The 19,428-nt window shown below is 38.8% G+C and overlaps 1 protein-coding gene across 1 annotated transcript; it reads left to right on the forward strand.

The window, feature by feature from the left end:
- Positions 1-976: 976 nt before the first annotated feature.
- LOC115734437 (DNA polymerase epsilon catalytic subunit A-like) lies at positions 977-19,423 on the forward strand. The gene is made up of 49 exons (XM_030665224.2): positions 977-1,194; positions 1,396-1,461; positions 1,568-1,627; positions 2,079-2,174; positions 2,974-3,134; positions 3,293-3,381; positions 3,485-3,702; positions 3,824-3,910; positions 3,982-4,116; positions 4,309-4,431; positions 4,824-4,907; positions 5,035-5,199; positions 5,318-5,494; positions 5,572-5,685; positions 5,996-6,100; positions 6,527-6,645; positions 6,754-6,895; positions 6,974-7,068; positions 7,378-7,483; positions 7,578-7,657; positions 7,744-7,920; positions 8,076-8,163; positions 8,301-8,381; positions 8,451-8,594; positions 8,929-9,024; positions 9,140-9,340; positions 9,857-9,911; positions 9,990-10,132; positions 10,211-10,683; positions 11,279-11,426; positions 11,519-11,716; positions 11,836-11,910; positions 12,603-12,793; positions 13,340-13,523; positions 13,604-13,668; positions 14,071-14,203; positions 14,312-14,413; positions 14,487-14,570; positions 14,788-14,862; positions 15,055-15,114; positions 15,202-15,455; positions 15,549-15,597; positions 15,927-16,087; positions 16,167-16,233; positions 16,744-16,851; positions 17,092-17,262; positions 17,365-17,562; positions 17,957-18,063; positions 18,371-19,423. The coding sequence occupies exons 1-49, from the start codon at positions 1,033-1,035 to the stop codon at positions 18,729-18,731; spliced, it is 6,633 nt and encodes a 2,210-aa protein (XP_030521084.1). The 5' UTR covers positions 977-1,032; the 3' UTR covers positions 18,732-19,423.
- The last annotated feature ends 5 nt before the right edge of the window (positions 19,424-19,428 follow it).

The following is a 19,428-nucleotide window of genomic DNA, read 5'->3' on the forward strand; positions in this document are numbered from 1 at the left end:
ATTAAATATGTCCGACTGAGGAATTGGTTCGAGCATATCTTGTTCATTCTATTTTATTCAATTTCATTCATTTTTATGCTCCATTTATTGCGTGAAAAATGAAAGATATGGAAAATATTTTTCAAAAAATAATCGCTTGTATCGTTCAAAATTATCAATGTCTAAATATTTTCGTGGACAATGAAAATATTGTGCGTTCATTTAGTTTAAAAAAATTACAAGCATTTATTTTTAGAAAAATATTTTTCAAATGATTCATTTTTTGTGAAACAAATGGAGCCTTAAATATAGTAGAATCAATGAGTGTATAAATCATTCTACTTTGTCACATGTCCCACAAACATCTCACTAGGTAAGCGAAAATGTCAAGAAGGTCTGAAATCAACATCAATCAGAACAAGGACTTTTAGGGCGAGTGTCGATACTTTCGCTCTAGAAATCAACTTCTAGAGAGAAATAATTTTTTTTACTTTTTCAAATGGCTCCGAAATTACTTTTGATGCAAAAAAATGCTTCAAGAGTGGAGAAATAAAATCATAAAACCAAATAAATTTCTGCTTAAAAAATTACGTTACCAAATAAATTTTTATTCTGAAAACAGAAATTCTACAAAGTGTTGCACTCTAGCTACAGCCACAAGGAGCACACACATGCAGGGAATTGTCGTTTGCTCCTCGCTCATGTGAGCTCACTTCGTACGAGACGTTAGATTTTGTGGGACCTACAATTGCGCCTATATCCACGGCACCTGTGTCTTCATCAAATAGGCCGAAGCCCATTTCCCCGCGGCAGGGTGACGGCTCGTTAGACCCGCGAATAAATGGGCCCCTCGGCCTAACGGCCCATGAGGCCCGACTTGAGATGAAAAGCGCGGGAAAAGTACATCGGCAAATTAATCATTTAATTCCCCGCTCTTCTTCAGTCTCGCGGCACCGAGAACTGATATCATCGTGGACTCGAAAACCCTCTCTCTCTTGCTCTGTGGGATTCGTCGGCGGTTTCGTTCATTATCTTACGTCAATCGTCCGCAAGATGGACGGCGAGAGCCGGAAGCGCGAGCGTCCAGACTCGCTGAGCTTGAGGAGGCAGAAGCAGCAACAGCGATCTGCCGAGGAGGAGCTCGAGTCGAAGTTAGGATTCGATCTCTTCTCGGAAGGCGAGAAGAAGCTCGGCTGGTTGCTCACGTTCGCTCCTGTACGTAAATTTCGCCGCATCATTCGTCATTTGGCCGAATTTTACCTTCTCCGTTCAACTTGTTTCCCGATTTCGGCGGTATCCGGAAGTTATTTGTTTCTTAGCTTATTAATTGGAGGATGTGTTGATGAAAACTCGATCGCTTATCTGAGTTTCTGGTTCGAGGATGCTCTGGTTTTTGACTTTTGGTTTGTTTTGCAGTCATCGTGGGAGGACCCTGAAACATTCAAAGTCTATAGTTGTATCGATCTTTATTTTGTTTCTCAGGTAACCGATGATGCTGAAATTCATATAGTGGATATATTTCGAATGTTGTCTATGTCCATCGGTATGTTATTGGGTCGACCGTTTACTCCTTGGAGTTTGATTGCAGGATGGTAACAGTTTCAAGTCAAAGTACAAGTTTCGTCCTTACTTTTATGCTGCAACAAAGGTAGGGATGAAGTGATTCTCTGCATCTATGTTTCTGATCCACGGCTAGAAATGAGCGGGAAGCAAAAGCTTGAGAATGATATGGTCGAAGATGCACATTAATGCCAAACAGACCAGAATGTAGAACGTACCTTTACTGGGTCAAAGTTGCTTACTCAATTTCTTTTTTTTCAAGTCAATGAATTGTAGCTATCACTTTGTGGCCGTATGATTATTGCTCCTGGAGATGAAACATCTGGAAAAGTAGGTCATTTGGAGTAGCATAGGTCCCCACTGATGGACATTACTAACTGTGCCGAATTTGTGAGGTACTTAGGGGATAGAGATGATGGTGCAGTTATTGTGATGAAGTTTAGTAAAAATTTTGGGACCTGCTGCTGTTTCACATTGTATTAAATTCTTGTGTTACTGCAACACTAATATAGGTCGTCTTCCCTATACTGCTTGTGCAGGAGAAAGTGGAAATGGACGTTGAGTCTTATTTAAGACGAAGATATGAAAGCCAAATTGCTAATATTGAGATTGTGGAGAAGGAGGACCTTGATTTAGTAAGCCACTCTTTTTTATTTTTTTACTTCTGCAGTCACTGTTTATTGCACATAGCATGGTTTAGATTTTCTTTCCATGTTCATTTCTTTGTACTGTGTCTAGTTATTTTCTACCATAGTTTACTGGCAACACCATTCTATGAGAATAGATCTATTCTATTGTCAAGGGAGCGGCTGCAATGGACTTAAAAAAAGGTCAAATGGACATTCATTTCTTATTAAAGAAATCATGGAGCATGAGTTTATTTAAAATCTGATGATGTTAATTCCGCTCCCATCTCCTGGCCCATTAATAAGGTGTACTTACCATGATGGGTTCAGCTTGCTACTGAAGCTTTTCCTGATATTTTACAAAAAGTTACATCTATTTGCATGGATTAACTGGATACATCTTTTTGCTTTTCGATGGGTTGATTAATTGGTAGCAAATTGACGACCTGTCAATTGAATAGCAGAATTGATGTTTCTTCAAGTTCAAAAGGGTCCGGGACAAAAAATCTCTTGGATCGTGGTATATGGAATTTGAAATTCTTTGTGCTTTTGAAATTCTCTATATACATTTAGAGGCATGAATTTTCTGTTTGATACTCTAGTGTTATTTCTGGAAATGAAATGTCTCTCTCAACCAAAGACTATAGTCGTTTACTTCTCTTTAATTATTTTCGACTCGGGCATTATGGTCCGTGCTTTTGTTCCACAAAGTGGGTATTTTGGGGGTTCGAAATATCCAGGTTGCAGTCCTTGCCAAGTGGAATTTGTTCCTTCAAGCTTGAGGTGATGTTCTGCTTGTTATGGGCAGAAAAACCATCTCTCTGGATTGCGGAGATCATATCTTAGAATATCCTTTGATACTGTTCAACAATTAATGAATGTGAAGAGCGATCTTCTGCACATTGTTGAAAGAAACCGGGTAAAGAAGGAAGCTGCAGAAGCATATGAATCTATATTGATGGTGAAGAGGTAAGCTTCATTTTCTCCTCAGTTCTTCATTCTGATGAAGTGGGTACATTTGTCGGTTTTTTAACGTTCAGTGCAATTAAGCAGAGTCTTTTATTCTGTTCTTTTTCTATAAGGAAAGTGTTCATATATTTCACTAACTTCTCAGTGCATATCTGCAGAGAACAAAAACCTCAAGATTTTCTTGATTCTATCATTGACCTCCGAGAATATGATGTGCCATACCATGTACGCTTTGCTATCGATAATGGTGAGTAGATGTGTCATTTTGTTCTCTAGAGGAACTTCTTGCTAAGTTTGCTTTTTAAAGTGGAAGGCATGTCTTTTTGTCTCATGTAAGTTTCTACTGACAGATTTGCGATGTGGACAATGGTACGATGTTAGTATATCTAGTTCCGGTGTCATGCTTGAGAGGAGAACTGACCTACTTCAGCGTGCCGAAGTTCGTGTTTGTGCATTTGATATTGAGACCACAAAACTACCCTTGAAATTTCCCGATGCTGAATACGATATGATCATGATGATTTCATACATGGTGGACGGAAGAGGTTACCTAATTATCAACAGAGAGGTGTGTAATCAAGACTTCATCTATTTGCTTGACATGAATATGCTCTGATCTCTGTTGCTGATTTAATCAACATAATGCCTGATTGTTATCATGTATCTAATACCGGTTCACTTATCTTTAGTGTGTTGGACAAGATATAGAAAATCTCGAGTACACCCCAAAACCAGAATTTGAAGGAATTTTTGAAGTGATGAATGTGAAAAACGAGGTAATGACATATTTCGTGAAGTGTTCTTATTATGCTTGCATTTGCGGATGGCATGACCGACCTTTTTTCAGGTAGAACTCCTTCGTCGCTGGTTTGCCCACATGCAAGAGCTGAAGCCTGGCATATATGTCACGTATAATGGTGACTTTTTTGACTGGCCGTTCTTGGAGAGCAGAGCAGCCCATCATGGGTTCAAAATGATCTGTGTACGTATTCATTGATATTCATTTGGGTATTATTACGTACTCATTGATATTCATTTGGGTATTATTCAGAGACTGAGCTTTTGTTTTCACTTCTAGATTGCACCTTAGTGTGATTTCGAATGCCAACATTTGGTTCAGGAATTCATCAGCATTTCCCATACCTTCCTATCTATTTTTTTTTTAATCTTTCAGGAGGTAGGATTTCAATGCGATAAAAACCAAGGGGAATGCCGCTGTAAATTTGCCTGTCATCTGGATTGTTTTGCTTGGGTCAAACGTGACAGTTATCTTCCCCAGGGTAGCCAGGGTCTGAAGGTAAGGTCATCAATTTCAAGTTGCTATGCTATTTGTTGGGATTTTCTTTTGTTATAATCTTGCATTATTTACAGCATTAGTACTGCAACTTTGTGATCTGTCTCATATAAGGTTGTGAGATGCTTTAAGCTTTTCATGTTTAGAATATTTTCACTTCTGTTGTGAGCTGGTAAGCTCTTTGTCTTTTTGCTGCCTGTAACTATCTGATATGGGTTACCCATAGAGAAAAGAAGAAAAGATAGAAGGATCAAAACAGTTCAGTACTACTTAATAATACATCTATAAGTGATTATTTACTGGTTTCAACTCATCTATATGATATTTTTGGAAGCATGTCTTCGCCTGCATTGTGTGCTAGGAGGTAACATAGTTCTTGGTCTGTCTCATGCAAGGCTGTGACAAAGGCGAAGTTGGGTTATGATCCCCTTGAAGTAAATCCAGAAGATATGGTGCGGTTTGCAAAAGATAAGCCTCAGGTATGAATTATCTGCAGTGATTCCTTCATTTGGATGTTTGTGTTTGTATTGAGTAGGTTGTTTGAAATGCACGTATTCCTCTGAATAACCAAATGACGAGGGTTTGTTTCTTAAAATGTTTGGACAGATGATGGCTTCATATTCTGTTTCTGATGCTGTCGCGACATATTACCTGTACATGACCTATGTTCACCCATTCATTTTCTCTCTTGCAACTATAATCCCCATGTCACCTGATGAGGTTCTCCGCAAAGGTAGTGGGACCCTTTGTGAAATGCTTCTTATGGTTCAGGTAGGTTTTTGGGCGCCTATGCATCTTCTTTCCTGGGTGAAGATATTTCTTCTATTGTGATAAGTACAATAAATTAATTTTATTCTCTCTCTGCTAATGAATATTGTATTGATTACAGGCATACAAGGCCAATGTTATATGCCCCAACAAGCACCAAGCCGAGCTAGAGAAGTTTTTTAAAAATCGCCTTCTTGAGAGTGAGACATACATTGGAGGCCATGTGGAGTGCCTTGAGAGCGGCGTTTTTAGATCCGATATTCCAACTTACTTTAAGCTTGATCCAGCTGCATATGAGGTAACAGGGTATTGTGGCTTAGTTTTCTCAACTAAAGAATTCTGGCATTCCCTGACCCTGGAGTACTTTAATTTCAGCAACTCATTAACAACCTTGACCGCGACCTTCAGTATGCAATCAGAGTAGAGGGTAAAATGGATTTGGAATCAGTCTGTAATTATGACGAGGTGAAGAATGCTATTAGGGAGAAGGTGCTAGCCTTGTCTCTCCCTGGTTAAATTTCTTTTAAATAATGCTGTGCCCCAAGGAAGCTCCCCAGCTCATGCTTCATTTGAAGAAGTTGCAATGTTTATTTTTTTTAGATTTAAAGCTTGCCTTTTATTTGAATTGTTAATTTGATCAGCATGCATTACATTGAATATGACATCAACAACTTCATTGCTTTTTCTTCATTATTTGACCCATTCATGGGATTTCTTCGATACCTCTAACTAACAATATTGTTTTCTATCCCATTATATTATTCCCTCAAACTGATGATGATTACATGGCATTCTCCAGCTTCAAAAATTGCAAGATGAACCGGTACGTGAAGAGTCTCCTCTCATTTACCATCTGGATGTGGCTGCTATGTATCCAAATATTATATTAACAAACAGACTTCAGGTATGCTGTTGCAGAGATTTCTTTTATTCACCTCTTTGCTTGAGGTTGTTCTGTTTGCAATGGGAAAGAGACGTGTATGTCAATCCTTTGCTGACATTTGACAGAACAGAGTACAGCTACAAACGCATTAATGAATGAAGTTCAATCATGAAGTAAACGAGGGTATTCTTGTACCCTGGATGGGATAAATTAAGTGGGGCAACAAGTGAGGGCTATGAATACTCACATGCTCCATGAGTGATCATATCTACTATAAATTAAGTTCTAGCTATGGTTAATTTTTTCACCCCTAGACTCTACAGGTTCTGTAACAATAAATTTTTGGCCTGTTTATAATATTCAGTTATTTGTTCAATCTTTGTACTTTAGTTTGCTTAATTACCTTGTTGGTTAATGCGCCAAGCTTACCTTTTGATTGATCTCCAGCCACCGTCAATAGTCACTGATGAGGTATGCACAGCATGTGACTTCAATCGTCCAGGAAAAACTTGTCTCCGAAAGCTTGAATGGGTTTGGCGTGGGGAAACTTTTATGGCAAAGAAAAGGTTCCATATCTCTCCAGCCAAATCTCCTTTCCATTTATTTCAAGTCTGCATAGAATATTGACAAAAATCTGATGAAAAATGTAATGTGGCTATTAATTCAACCTTCAGCGACTATTACCATTTGAAGAGGCAGATAGAGTCTGAGATTGTTGATATGTCAGATGGACAATTATCCAAATCATTTCTTGACCTTCCTAAAGCAGAGCAACAAACAAAGCTTAGAGATCGTCTTAAGAAATATTGTCAGAAGGTATGCCAGAGATCATCTTCAATAAGAGCTTTTCCAATTGTTATGATTTAAATTACTAAGCTATGTATTGTTGCACAGGCATATAAAAGGGTACTTGACAAGCCAGTCGCTGAACTTCGAGAAGCAGGGATATGCATGCGGGAGAATCCATTCTATGTAGATACTGTCCGCAGGTTAGCAAAATAGATTGCGTGTTTTGTATATAATGACACCAATAATTGGCCTGTTTGTTAGACAGTATGTTGATATCTTTGTCCTATCAAGGGGATTGAGAATTTTTGCCTGTACGACAGTAAAATCTATTCCTTAATGTTTGCCCCTCTAAAGCTGTTCCTTGCAAATGAGCTGCTACTTGCAGTACGTCTGTATTGTTGTTTGCCGTCTGCAAGGGCTTAACTGTGGCTAACCTAGATAGGGCCCAACTGCTGGTTGCATTTTCATGCTAACAGTATTTTGTTTTCTTTTTGTGATTTTGGTGTCAGCTTTCGTGATAGAAGGTATGAGTACAAAGGACTTAATAAAGTCTGGAAGGGGAAGCTGTCAGAAGCTAAGGCTAGTGGCAATTCTATAAAAATACAGGAAGCACAAGTATGAAACATCTTCATGTCTACTCACAACCTGATTTTCATCTTTCTTCTACATTACAAGCAGTTTTATTATTGGTACTCTTTGATATTTGCAGGACATGGTGGTGCTCTATGATTCGCTCCAGCTAGCTCACAAGTGTATACTTAATTCCTTCTATGGATACGTCATGCGAAAGTGAGTTGATTAGGTTTTAATCAAATCTTATTAATAAAAACCTGTTTATATGTTTTGATTACTGTTATTGATGGTTGCTATTGCAGGGGAGCAAGGTGGTACTCCATGGAAATGGCTGGAGTAGTTACGTATACTGGAGCAAAAATCATTCAGAATGCTCGCTTGCTGGTAGAAAAAATTGGAAAACCACTTGAATTAGACACGGATGGTATCTGGTGTGCCCTCCCTGGATCTTTCCCTGAGAATTTCACTTTCCAGGCAAAGTATGATTATGCTTCTTAATTTTTACATGTTGCAAGATTTGCGTTAGTCATATGTGAAGCTACGATCTTTTCAGCATGTTCATCTTGTTTCCCCTTCAGTTTTGGAGAAGATAGCTTTGCCTTTTTTATTTATGCGATCTGAGCATGATTTTCAGGGATTCAAAAAGAAAGCTTACCATCTCTTACCCATGTGTTATGCTCAACGTTGATGTGGCAAGGAACAATACAAATGATCAGTACCAGGTCATAATTGAAACTGTCTTGCAGGAAATTGTCATTTACTTTAAGATATCCTTTAGATAGGGTGGATTTCACCTTACCAATGAACTTTATGTAAAAGTGATTTTTGCTCTAGTGGTCTAACTGGTAATTCTTAGCAGACTCTTACCAATCCGATCAACAAGACATATACCACTCACAGTGAATGCTCCATTGAATTTGAAGTGGATGGACCATACAAGGTAATGGATTTCCTCGTGGACTACAATTTTGTAATTGAGTTGCTCGTGACCTTTTTCCTCTCCATGAAGGCAATGATTCTCCCAGCTTCTAAGGAAGAAGGGATCTTAATTAAGAAGCGTTATGCTGTTTTTAATGATGATGGGACCCTTGCTGAGCTGAAAGGTTTTGAGATCAAGCGTAGAGGTGAACTCAAGCTTATCAAAGTGTTTCAGGTATCTTTGCTTGTGCTTTCCCCTACTCCAGCTCATTCAATCTTCTGCTAGCCGTCTAATGGGGATCCTCTCTTCTTCTCTGAGGACAAACTTAAATAACTTTTTTTCGGTTGTAACTCATGGAGACACTTATCTGACCACGTACGGATGCATTAACAAGATCCTACAAAATTTCTTTCATTCCTTTATTTTCAAACATCTGTTTTCCCTGTCCAGTTCATTTCTTAGGATAAGTCAGGTTGTCCGCGAAATTTGAACTACACTTTTTTATATTCGATCCGGAAGCATCTGTTGAAGAATTTCCTCCTCATGTGGAATGTTTACTCCTGTGCAGGCTGAACTTTTTGACAAGTTTCTTCATGGTTCAACCTTAGAAGAGTGCTACTCATCAGTTGCCTCTGTTGCAAACAGCTGGCTTGATCTTCTTGATGTGCGTAAAAGATAAGCTTATCTTCCCTAGTGAGATTGCATTATTTGAAATGCTGAATTTTGTCAACCAACTCCTGTTCATGAGTGTTTGACATTCTTTCCCCTTATATCTTCAGAATCAAGGGAAGGATATTGCAGATAGTGAATTGCTGGATTACATATCAGAGTCAAGCACCATGAGCAAATCCTTGGTTGACTATGGGGGGCAGAAGTCTTGCGCAGTGACTACTGCTAGACGTTTAGCTGATTTTCTTGGTGAAGCTATGGTAAAAGACAAAGGCTTGCGCTGCCAATATGTAGTCGCATGTGAACCGAGGGTAAGTTACTCTAACATTGTCTTGGAAGATCCTGGATCCAGGAATATTATTGTATTAATGGTCTTAGAAGTTCGTGTAGCTAACTTTCATACTTTGACATTATGTGACTGCTGAAAGATTTAATTCTAGCAAGATGGAAATTAAACAATCACAAGAAATAGTTTCTTTATTTCTTCTTTATGCATAAGTTGGTGTCAATTTGGACATAAATGAACATGGTGTATAAAGCAGATAAAATGCCTTCTATTATTTGTGTAGAACACACAAATATGCATGCATATATAGAACATTGTGTAGAGAACTGAAAAACGCATTAGCCGTGGCTGTGTCTATTAATTTCTGTTTTAGCATTTCATGGTGAAGGTTCTCTAGGTTTGCATAACCTTAAAGAGCCTAATGGTCTCCCTTCTGCCTAATTGCTAGTTTAGCAGTCCCATGGCATCTTCTACCCTAGTTTAGGTTGCTTTTCTATTTTTGGAATATCTAATGGAGTTTTCTTTTGCACACTATGAACAGGGGACACCTGTCAGCGAGCGTGCTGTCCCTGTTGCAATATTCGAAACTGATATTGGTTAGTTAGTCCTCTCATCACCTCCGTAACATCCTTTTGCTGCTCATCAACTAAACAAATTAATGCCTTGTGTTGCAGAAATAATGAAGTATTACATAAGAAAATGGTGCAAAATATCCTCAGATGTTGGCATCAGATCAATCATTGATTGGTCCTATTACAAGCAACGGCTCAGTTCTGCCATTCAGAAAATTATAACCATTCCTGCTGCAATGCAGAAGGTGGTATCTATGTTACTCTTTGTTTAAATAATCCATCTTCCCTTTTATTCCAAAATTATGAGGCTTAAAATTTTTTAGGTTGCAAATCCTGTTCCTAGAGTTGTTCATCCTGATTGGCTGCATAAGAAGGTTCGTGAGAAGGACGACAAGTTACGCCAACGTAAACTAGTTGATATTTTTGCCTTGAAAAATAAGGGTGATGCACCAAACGAAGGTCCTGGTGATATTAGCCCCAACCATATAATGAATCAAAAGAATGTGGAAGATTTAGAAGATTTTGGAAACAATAAAGGAAGTTCTATAAACAGGCCAACACCAGTTGTTCGTTACTATGAAAGTACCAGTGAGAGGCATCCAGCCAAATTGATGTGCCAAGCAGATGGCCATCAGGAAGAATCCAGAGTTATAAATAACGAGCTTCAAGAACTTTTGTCATTGCAGCAACATGCTGTGTCTGCAGAAAATATTGACAGAAACATTGATTATCAAGGATGGCTTGAAATGAAAAAGAGAAAGTGGAAAGATGCGCTAGACAAGAGAAAACGACGAAGGTACATTTTTCGCTTCTGCTGATGAGTGGCCAGTTTGATAGCATGAGATTTTTCCGTACAAAAGTTCTGTTTTATATAGTGCATAAAAAGGTTGAGTCTCGTGTGGATGCACATTCTTTTACTTTGTCCCCCATTGCATGAGGTGCAGCATCTGGATTCTAAAGTCAATACCATAATCTTTGCAATTGAGAGGCTGGCAAGCGGATGCGTGTCCTATAATGTATTATGACACACCTTGGCTTGGAAGCACAGAACATCAGGTTTATGTGTTGAAGACCAAAATACACGAAGTGACTGTGGGCTAAGCCAATGACACATTCCCCACCTCCACTGGACACTTCGCTTTTAGACCACCTTAGATAATGCAGCCCTTTCTTTCAATTTATGCTTCTCACTTACTGATATGATCCTTGCCTGAATCTTGAGTTTGGTTGGGTGCTTGCATTTTGCACTCATCAGCAAGATTGTGGTGGGCATGTTCTTTTCTTTTTCTTTTTAACCATAGGTATGTGGGTTTGTTATTTCTGTTGTGCTCATTTGAGCTCGGGATAGGGGTCTTATCTTGTCGAATAACAATGGCTTTGCTCTTTCACAGGTTGGGCAACTTGAAGACTCCATCCATCCGAAATGGTGTTTCCAAACAGCCAGCTGGTAAGAAAAATCATATAGAAGCCAATGGGAGACAAGGGGTTAGCTCATACTTTACAAGGCATGAAGGAGCCCTGACAAGATGTCACTGGCAGGTCAAATTAGGATCAAGTTACAAAAATTTCATGGCAACGATAACCAATTGACTGCTGAAATCTGTCAGCTGAACTGTTTCTGCTTCTTTCAGATTATACAACTGGTTCCAAGTACAATGAGTGGACAGCTTTTTGCTTGGGTGATTGTTGATGGAATTATGCTTAAAATTCCTATTGTTGTTCCTAGAGTGTTTTACCTCAACTCTAAAGCATCAAAAACAGAAGAATTTCCTGGGAGGCGTGTTAACAAGATTCTGCCCCATGGGAGGCATAGCTATAACCTAGTAGAGGTATGCCTTCCTCAAATTTTTACTAAGTTGGATTCTACCTTAAAGGAGATATTCTTGGGAAAAGCTTGTTAAATTTGTTTTCCTGCTTCTTTGCTTTTTTTTCATTTGTTTGCATGAAGGTTACTACAGATGAAGATCAATTCACGATTGAAAGCAAAAAACTTACATCTCTACTTGCAGACCCAGAGATTGAGGTCAGGATGCCATTGCATGTTATATCAACAATATTCATTTTCCGTTGCTTGTATTCTCTTGCTTACAAATACGTTTTATGATTTAAAACTTATGCTCATCATTTGCTGATTTCTCAAACCCTCAGTTTTTTCTCAATACTAATTATGGCATGTAAATGTTTCGGAGTTTGGAGAACAAGGCTTCTAGTTCATGAGAAGAGAAGATTAAACATATTAAGCTGTGCCTTCTGTCTCTAGTAACAGTTTAGGCTGACCAACTTGTCCTGGTTCATCATAAGCTGTGACAGATATGTGCTAATGACAAATTGTGATACTCTGCTAGCAGAGACATGAATCTAAATTCAATCCCGGTAGTTCTCATATCGCGTGCAAAGAATTTATGACGTTCACTGTTGACTAGACCCATTAGTTTCTCTCCCATCCTATGTTCCATATCAGAAACTTGTCGTAGTGAGCTCTTTATTGATCATATCTTGACTTTCAGTTTAAATTCTACAAGGACATGTAGGGCCTTGACACACAAGATATTATTTTGCAGGAAAGAAAAATAGCTGCAGCGAATTTAGGCAGTGATATTTCCATTATGAAACATGTTTGCTAAGCTGATGTGCATTTTATCAATCGATCTTGCTGGTAATACATCTTTAGTGAGTTTTACTTTTACCAAACTGTGATGCTTATGTTTATCTCAGGGAGTATATGAGACAAAAGTGCCTTCAGACTTTGGTGCTATCCTGCAGATTGGATGTGTCTGTAAAGTAGATAAAACGGTGAAGAAACGAAATGCCCAAGACAGTTGGTGTCTAACTGAATTACATATGAAAACTACAGCAGAGTGCTCTTATCTGGAGCAGTCCATCTCGTTCTTTTATTTGTACCATAGGTAATCTGATCTATCTTTTGATACATGGATTAGCTCTATGCACATGATGGTGATTTGACCATAGAAAAAAAATCATGTTAGTACATGTACCTCTACTGGGTTATATCTCAAGCCTTTTCAAGTTGGAAAAGGACGACTGTTTTCTAACTCTTATCTTCCTCTAGTTTTTTGGATGAGTAAGACGCAGCAGCTCTCCTATTTAATCCGTACTAGAGTTAGATCCCGTGGATTCTTTGCAGTGTGCATAATCAAAACACAATCAAAAGGTAGTCATTCGGTCAAATAAACAGAACTGCAGAATGTCAATTTTTCTCATCACGCATTTCAGAGAATATCAATTTTTCTCATTGCATTGGTATTAGTTCTTGTTCTGGACAAGATCCAATTTTGGTGTAGCAAATAAATCTATAAAAATGTATATGGCGCTTGTAGGATGCTGGGAATAAGTTCATAGTCTTCATGTGTTTGCCTTATTAATGTCTATGTCATATGCTTATCATTCATTGAGCAGGCTTTTTTTTAATCTTATCGTTCATTCCATTTCAGCATGTCCGAAGGACGAGCTATATTTGCTTGCTATCTTCCTGCATTGAGAACAATATCTGTCACTGTGGTAAATCCTCACCAGAATAGAGATCTATCAGCATCTTTTCTTGAAAGACAATATCGGGAAGCTTGCCAAGCTTTGGCTGTTGAACTCCCCACCCCACAGGATGGTATCAATTTCAAGGTATATTTCTTATTTCTTCTTCTTCTGAAAGTTTTTTAATTTTTTCAACTGCCGTAGGAAATTTTCTGCTTGTATTGCAGGTGGATTACGTTGGATATGTGAAAGATGCCGAGAAGATTCTGCAACGGGTTATAAATGACCACAGGTTTGACTTGCCATTAAATTTTATTTAAGCTGTTTAGAGAAAGTTTCTCTCAATTATGCGAGCAGTTTGGACACAAGCTTTACAGCACTAATGTGAAGATGTACTGAAAATTTGTCTATGCCAAATGTAGACGGAAGATTCCGAGCTGAATGCGCATTTGCATCAAGCTACAAGAAATATTGGAATTTTTCTTAATGATCTTTTTCACTATGTTTATGCAATGCCTTTTGTTTGTTCTCTCTGAGAGGCTTGAATTGGCTTTTCTGTTCATCACAAGCCAAATGGCTCGCGCTGCTAAGCACTATCCCTTTTTCCCCCTTTTCCTCCTTCGAGAGTATGGGCTTATATATTGTGTACCTTTGTTTACATACTGATATTAGCATCATAAATACTGAATGACAGACATGAACATCATGGACCTACAATTGCTGTCATCGAATGCCCCAACATTCAGTCAATCAAATCTGGTATACGAGCACTAGATCAATTCCCATGTGTGAGCATTCCTCCTAATGCTCGTGATAGTCAATACCAGGTGATGTAAATCTATGATAAAAGCTGCTTCTCAATTATATGATACTTTCATGTTACGCTTTTGTCCCTGTATATCTTACAGATCTCTTAATTTTGGGGCTTCGTACAGTTTCTTGGATGGCAACAAATAGCTGCAAAAGTCGGAATGCAGCGTTGTGCTGCATCAACCCAGTGGTTGAAAGAAAGAATCTCTCTCTCCAGATATGCTCATGTATTACTTCTACTTTGCAAACAGAGTTCCTCTTATCTTGTCTGTGGTATGAGCCTTATAATTTGTTTGACAGGTGCCCCTGGGGAACTTTGAAGTTGATTGGCTCATATTTACAGCGGACGTCTTCTTTTCAAGAGCATTGCGAGATCAGCAACAGGTCTGAAAGTGAAGAATTTCTAAAAACTTTAACTTGAGTGTGGAAAGTATTTGGTCCTTTAGATTTACGTTTCGTGGTACTCGTGCTGTTGCAATGAAATCCTGAAAGGCTATAAAAAATTCCCTTTTCGTCCTTGACTGATTTTGCCCTGAACCTTGAGGTCGTTTATTAACTAACTTTCCTCAACCAAAGATGCTCAAACGTATTATCTTCATAGGTGCTTTGGATATCTGATGATGGTATTCCAGATCTTGGAGGAATCCATGAGGAAGATACTTGTTTTGCAGATGAGGTTTGTTTAAAGGGTTATACCATCTATTTGATGTGTTCTTCATGCTTATTGATGTCTTCATGCTCATTAAGGATTTGTATATCCTTTTCATCTACCAGATTACATTAGTCTTCTCTTCCAGCTTTTGCCATTTTCTTGTCTTTCACTAATCTCTGTATCACCAAGGTGCTGATCTTTTTTTTTTTTAAATAGGTCCATCAAAATGTTCTTACCTATCCCGGTGCCTATAGGAAAGTGTCTGTGGAGCTAAAGGTCCAGAAAACATACATTACCAATATTTTTTCTACCTATTCTTTCTGAGATCTGCTGCTGAATTACATATGATGTTTCTCTTACCAGATTCACCACCTAGCTGTGAATGCTCTTCTGAAAAGCAACCAGGTGAACGAAATGGAAGGAGGTGCTCTATTGGGCTTTGACCCGGAGTTATATTCAGAGACGGATCAACAGTACAGCATCGACGATACAACTACATGTGCAGCTGCATTCCGCGTGCTGAAACAGTTAGTTCAGAGGTGCCTTGCAGATGCAGTTACCTATGGAAATGTCTATGCTGATGCGATATTGCAACATGCTTATCGATGGCTTTGCAGGTAAACTTTCCTGATGTTTATCATGCCTAAACTTCTTAGATGCACCTTTCTTCTGAAGCTGATGTTATTTATTGCTTCTTTCCTGTGTCACAGCCCACAATCAAAACTTCATGACCCGGCCCTTCATCGCATGCTCCACAAGGTAGGTACTTTGTGCAATTTTTATATGGAAGCGAATCAGAGAAAATGGAGATCAAAGATCGATCTTGCTGCTATGTTGTTTCATATTCTAACTGCATTACTTGAGTTTCTTGTTCTTTTCTTCTGTATGAAAACTTAGTAAAAGGTGATAAGTGGCATGGAAATTGTGTCCACCTGGCAATTATAAGTTTACTTGATCTTAATGCTTGAGACATCTAAATTGTTTTTTACGTTTTTTAAGATTCTTGATTTTATTTTGCATTAATAAATTGTAATGCAGCTTATCCTTTTGGTTTTGTCTAAAAGTTCGTCTATTTTCTACCAACACAGGTCATGCAAAAGGTATTTGCATTGTTGTTGGCAGAGTTTCGCAAACTTGGTGCCACAATCATATTCGCAAACTTCTCAAAGCTCATTATTGATACTGGAAAATATGAGTTATCAGCAGCCCAAGCTTATTGCGATAGTTTGCTAAGAACTCTTCAAAATAGGTTAATTGCAGGCATAAGTTTGTGTCTTTCATTATTTGCATTGCATTATCTTCATAACACTGTCTTCATTGATGTGTAGAGACTTATTTGAGTGGATTGAGATGGAACCGGTACAATTCTGGCATTCATTACTTTATATGGATCAGGTACTTTGTCAATCATTCTGTTTACAACAGTGAGCATCACCAGATTATTTTTACTATAGCTCTGAAACATCCACCATTGATTAAAGGACAGCACGATTTCCTTTTATGTAAAGTAGTCTCTGCAGTGACCAAGCAAATACAATGTGCTCAGAGTACGTGTCCAATAATATAGTAGAAGAAAACTTTCCCTCATCCAAGAATCCAAGCTTATGAAGCGCCTTAACATGTTCTTCATTTTCCAAGATGTTTGTGAACTTGGCAATACCTCACTCAGCATGATTTCGATGATATTGTCCTTGTCATCTGAAGTACGTGATTTAGATTGAAGAGGAATGGAGAAGTATCTGTGAATGTTATCTGCGAAAACTAGTTATGGTTGTATTGCAAGCCAAAGTAAAGGCATGAACTTTATTTATATTGCTCTTGGGATCTCCATGGTATCTGCTTAAACAGTGAACTTTAATTATGTAGTCTGTGTATTCCGACTGATGTGCGCTTTCTTGTTCATAGTATAATTATGGTGGAATCCCTGTCAGAGTTGATGTAAATGTTGATGAACCTCAAGTTGATATTGTGTCAAGCTGGAATATTGCTGAATGCTTGCCCAAGAAAATTCAGGTTAGTCATTGTCACGACAGCTACCTTTCTTTTTTTTTTTTGGTTGAAACGACAGCTGCATTATACACGGGAAAATTTAGCTTTTATTGACCAAATTGTGAACCTATACTCGGGTTCCCCTCCTCCCCCCCCCCCCCCCTCAAAAACCCCCACAACCCAAAAAAAAAAAAAATACCTATCCTTGGGTCATCATTATTTGCATTGGGATGCATTTGGATAAATCTTCTGAACCTTTTGCAGGATCACTTTATCTTCATTGTCTCTCAGTTCTTGTACATGCCTTGGAATCATGCACAAAAATTAGCTGCAAATAGGTCATCTTCAGATGCTGGCGACTTATGTACTCCATCAGTCACAATTTCTGCTGCTAATAATATTGAATCCCACATGGCGGAATATCTCAGAGAGCAGGTGCAGAGCATCTCACTATGAAAGTTTGCACGATTCTTCATGACGTCTCGAATTGTTGAATGTTTTTGTTTCCATTATTTAGGACTTTGAAATTGTCTACAGATTGGCTCTTACTTCTCTGATAAGCTCTTGGGAGTTGTTCGTGATTGCATCCGTCACATGAGAGAAATGGACGGACATCGGGATGATGAGTATTCATCACCTGCTTCTGCTAACCACAGAGGAGATGCTGCTTTGGAGTTCATCAAGCACATTTGCGCGGTTCTTGCTCTGGATCAAAATGTTCAGCATGATATTCTGGTAATTCTATACCGGATCGTGAATTCCCTCGACTCTCGCTTTCAACTGCGTGGTTATTTTCTTACTCCATATATTTCAGTACATGTTGAGTCTTCCTTGATTGATGGTCAGCATGACTTTGGATGATTGATTGAGACGTAGTCGTATGACTGCTAAAGTCCAAGTTTGCTAAACTCAACAGGGTTTGAGAAAACCTAAATTGGTATTGAGAATTGACATGGATGTATGGTTGATAGCAAAGACATCTAAGAGTTAAGGTATAAAACAGCAGCATGTAACTTCTCCTTAATTCTGATTTTTTCTTCCATGAAGTTGGCCCTGGGAAGCAAATTATGTCATCGTGGTCAAGTTTAAAGTGTCAATAACTTCACCAAATCGTCCCCTTTTGCTACAGGTGATGAGAAAGAATCTTTTAAGATACGTACGCGTAAAAGAATTTGCTCCAGAAGCTGAGTTCCGTGATCCTTGCCAATCCTTCGTCTTACCCAATGTGATATGCAGGTAAATTCAAGCTTCTAATGGTTTTAGACATTATCCATATATCTATGAGTGTCTGTGCTAGTGATTTATGAGATGGCGCACCAGTTTTTGTTGTTGCCTTGGTGGTCGGTATAAGGTGCAAATTTCTCCATGCCGTTGGATTTCGGAATCAGATTTGGAGGTCTCGGCCTCCGTGATAATATCCTCAAGTGTCATCAGGAAACGATAGTTTCCAAAATTTTTATCTTCAACGACTTATTGACTTTTAACATAGACATCTACCATCACCATGTTCCTATCGTCATAGCTCTTTCCTTGTTTTGGGCAGCTACTGCAACGACTGCAGAGACCTTGACTTGTCGCGTGACTCAGCTCTGTTAGCTCAAGAATGGTGTTGTGTCGTACCACAATGTGGCCAGCCTTACGATCGTGAAGTGATGGAGAATGCGCTTCTCCAAATTGTACGGCAGAGAGAACGCATCTATCACCTACAAGACCTTACTTGCCTACGGTGCAACCAGGTGAAAGCCGCACATTTAAGTGAGCAATGCACGTGCGCAGGCTCATTTCGGTGCAAAGAAGATGCTTCCGAGTTCCGCAGCAAGATGCAGATATTTCTAAAGATAGCTGCACATCAGAGTTTTCAGCTTCTTCGCGAATGCACCTCGTGGATTTTAGAAGTGAAATAACCTTCCAATTTGCAAAACCATCCAAGGAAAAGAGACAGCATATCATGGGCCAAGCACACCGGTGCAGCAGCTAAAGGTATTGAACTTTGAGGCACTGCATCTGGGCCAACACAGCTACATACTGGTTTCTCTGGAGTGATAGAATTCTTAATTTCGCGGGCTGAAATTAGTCACAGTTCGGTCGTGAAGGATGAGAGACTACATCTTCTGTCTATAGTTGGCAAAATTAGATGAATGCATCAGATGTGAGAGCAAGTGGCTCAAAAGTCCGGACATGCTCTGCAGCAAAGGCGCCAATAGGATTTTATATGGAAGTCCACGTGACATAGCGGTGCTATAGCAGTATCGGTCCCGATGATTCTGACGCAGTTGATTTTCATGACATGTCACCAGGAGAATGTAATGTAGACAGATAATTATTCGGCTTTGGTTTCTACAAGATAAACTTCCTGATCAACCAAGCACTGGTATTCCCATGCCGCATGAGATGGTTCATAGAGTTAATTCTAACTGTCAAAGTGTACATAGCGGCAAGCTCAACATACTCTGTTCTAAGCTCCATTTACTGTAGTGGTTATTGTTTTCACACCTCCTGCCATTTATGTTTAGAGACTGCGAGAAATTTGAGTATATCCAAATCTCGTAAAATTTGTTCTTGAATCCTCGAGCATTTTATTTAGAGCGCATCACGTGCAGA

Source organism: Rhodamnia argentea, chromosome 6 (genome assembly GCF_020921035.1).
Source record: "Rhodamnia argentea isolate NSW1041297 chromosome 6, ASM2092103v1, whole genome shotgun sequence".
Taxonomy (NCBI): domain Eukaryota; kingdom Viridiplantae; phylum Streptophyta; class Magnoliopsida; order Myrtales; family Myrtaceae; genus Rhodamnia; species Rhodamnia argentea.

Coding starts and splice junctions, on each gene's coding strand:
- LOC115734437 (XM_030665224.2), top strand. CDS start 1,033: ATGGACGGCGAGAGCCGGAAGCGCGAGCGTCCAGACTCGCTGAGCTTG. Junction 5,495..5,571: donor TTGATCCAGCTGCATATGAG/GTAACAGGGTAT, acceptor CTTTAATTTCAG/CAACTCATTAACAACCTTGA. Junction 8,382..8,450: donor AAGTGGATGGACCATACAAG/GTAATGGATTTC, acceptor CTCTCCATGAAG/GCAATGATTCTCCCAGCTTC.